Below are 2,308 nucleotides of genomic sequence, written 5' to 3'. Positions count from 1 at the left end.
TCATCATCATTCTCACTGCTCATTGTTACCCCTCAAGGAAGGTTCCTTGATGTTGGTGAGGGGCTCTTGATTTAGGGAATTGGATCTGTGCTCCAGTTCCCCGAATTAAGCCTGAATGCCTTCCACATCCTCCCCCCCAGGCGCTGTATAATCCTCCGGGTTTAGCGGTTCCCCCTTGATTATAATAATAATAATAATGCTCATTGTTACTGTCTTGTAACAAAATTGATCATACTTTTAATCAGAGATCAATAAAATGTAGAGGAATGTAGTATAAATATCCAAAGACCAAGATACTGTAGTTTTATTATTTAAAGGTTTGTATATTTTATTTTAATTAATATTAGTAGTAGCAGTAAAAGTAGTAGTAGTCGTATTTAAATATCAGTTAGTATAAATATGAAAAAATCAATATACTGTATTATTTAATATATGGAGATGATTGTGATAGTGGTGCTTAAGTATGAACATAATGTTATTAATGTGTTGCAGGCTGGAGTACCAGTAGACATGAGCAAAGACACATGGAACGAAGAAGTGCCTAGTGGTTCTGGTAAGTGCATGGGACTCTTCGGCCAGAGTTCCTTCCGTGCCTACAACTATGACTGCAAGGAGAGGGATTACTTCGTCTGCCAGTACTACTTCTAGACATAACCAGGGTCCTGCTTCTCCCCTTGGTACCTGCCGCTGCACACTGCATGCAACTGCAACCATTGAATACTGTCAGTTATGTCTGAGTAGAATTTATACTACAGAAATATCGCATGTGATGACCTAGCGCGTGTAGTCATATTGTACGGCGTAAGTCCCTCACTGGTGTCCGCTTCCACTCACTTCTCTCACTGTGCTTCTCCTGGAGTGAGAAAGTAAACAAGTGTCAGTAATCTTTCTTTTGCCTCGTAAAGATTCTGAAATTGAGAAGAAAAACACGCAAGTTGTGGAAGTTCATCTCATCCTCTTAATGAAAGTCAGTGTTTCACCGTTGCTAAGACAGTGCAACAAGTTTGTTACACGTCCCTTAAACAGTGATTACCTGACTGTATATTGTAGAACCTGCTCCCTGGTTCCCTAACTTCTAAAAGTTCGCACTTCAAAATTTTGTATCGCCTCTGTAATATTTCATTTAATAACGTTATGCTATGCAAGAATTGGTTATTTTTTTTTATAAATAGATGACAGGCTAACCTTAAGGAGAGAAATTTACTGGAAGCCGTATCCAGCATGAAGTTAAGACAGCCAGTTTATAAGTAATTCTTTAGACCAACTAGTCTACTCTTATGCTGCATTATTCACAATGAACAAAGTGGAAGTTTCTGTATTATTTAAAACATAACAATATTTATTATTCAATTTAAGTCTTACTGTCATAGTATTTTATTGATGTCATGCATGAGATGTTCTTCAAGCCTGGGTGTGGGAGGCCAGGTAAACAATGATTACTTCACTCAGTTGACGTATTAAGTCTTCTCAGTGTAGATGATGCTCTTACTGACCTCAATACAATCATTCACTCAATTATGTGCTAAACTTACTTCTTGATAGTCTTCCCTCCATGTGGTTCTTCCATGTACATCAACACAGGACAAGAAACTCCCATGCCCAAGCATGAAATATTGTGTAGAAATATATGTCGTGTTAAAATATATTTCTTTTGGCAAATAACTAAGATGTGTATATCGGTTTTGTTTTAAATGAAACCATTGGAATATCTAAAAACAATTCAGAGTATTATTGACATACTGTATATGTACCTGCTCTGGTATCCTAATCAAGTTCAGTATAGTCTACTGTTTTTGCTCTGGCTATCCAGATACAGTGGAACCTCTGGTCACGAACGCATCCAAACACGAATAGGTTCACAACCAAAAATTTCGCTGAATTTTGGCATTTGCTTACGAATACATAATCGGGTGCCGAACAAATACAACCGCGCCAATTTTCACATTTCCCTCCATTTTTTTTTTTTTTTTTTTTTTCAATCACCAATTTTCCCCACTTCCTGTTGTTTGTGTACACCTAACAAAGACCCTCGCCTTGTGGTATGTATTGATAAATATTTTTTTTCTCAGTTGTTTGTTGGGTTATCTTATTGAAACTTGGGCAATGTATGATGGAAAGACACTTCTTAACATACACCATAAATGAAAGAAATCGGACCATAAATAACAGAGTTCACTGCTCAGCCATTATACATCTCTTAAAACTCTAAAAAAAAATTGTTCACAGTAAACGGTTCGTAGAGAGTCTAGAACGGACTCATACAATGTTAGTTTTCTCTGTCGTTCAAGGTTTTCTCAGTGTTATTCAA

General features: G+C 37.0%; 1 protein-coding gene across 1 annotated transcript in view; it reads left to right on the top strand.

The window, feature by feature from the left end:
- LOC128692178 (uncharacterized) overlaps positions 1–1,975 on the top strand; it is a 64,365-nt gene extending 62,390 nt beyond the window's left edge. Inside the window, exon 4 of the mRNA XM_053781258.2 lies at positions 493–1,975. Coding sequence (XP_053637233.2) covers positions 493–648 — 156 coding nt within the window. The 3' untranslated portion in view covers positions 649–1,975. The remainder of the gene's footprint in view (positions 1–492) is intronic.
- The last annotated feature ends 333 nt before the right edge of the window (positions 1,976–2,308 follow it).

This window comes from Cherax quadricarinatus, chromosome 15 (assembly GCF_038502225.1).
Source record: "Cherax quadricarinatus isolate ZL_2023a chromosome 15, ASM3850222v1, whole genome shotgun sequence".
Classification (NCBI taxonomy): domain Eukaryota; kingdom Metazoa; phylum Arthropoda; class Malacostraca; order Decapoda; family Parastacidae; genus Cherax; species Cherax quadricarinatus.
Note: the sequence above shows the minus strand (reverse complement) of the source record. Positions and strands in the feature narration are given on the sequence as shown.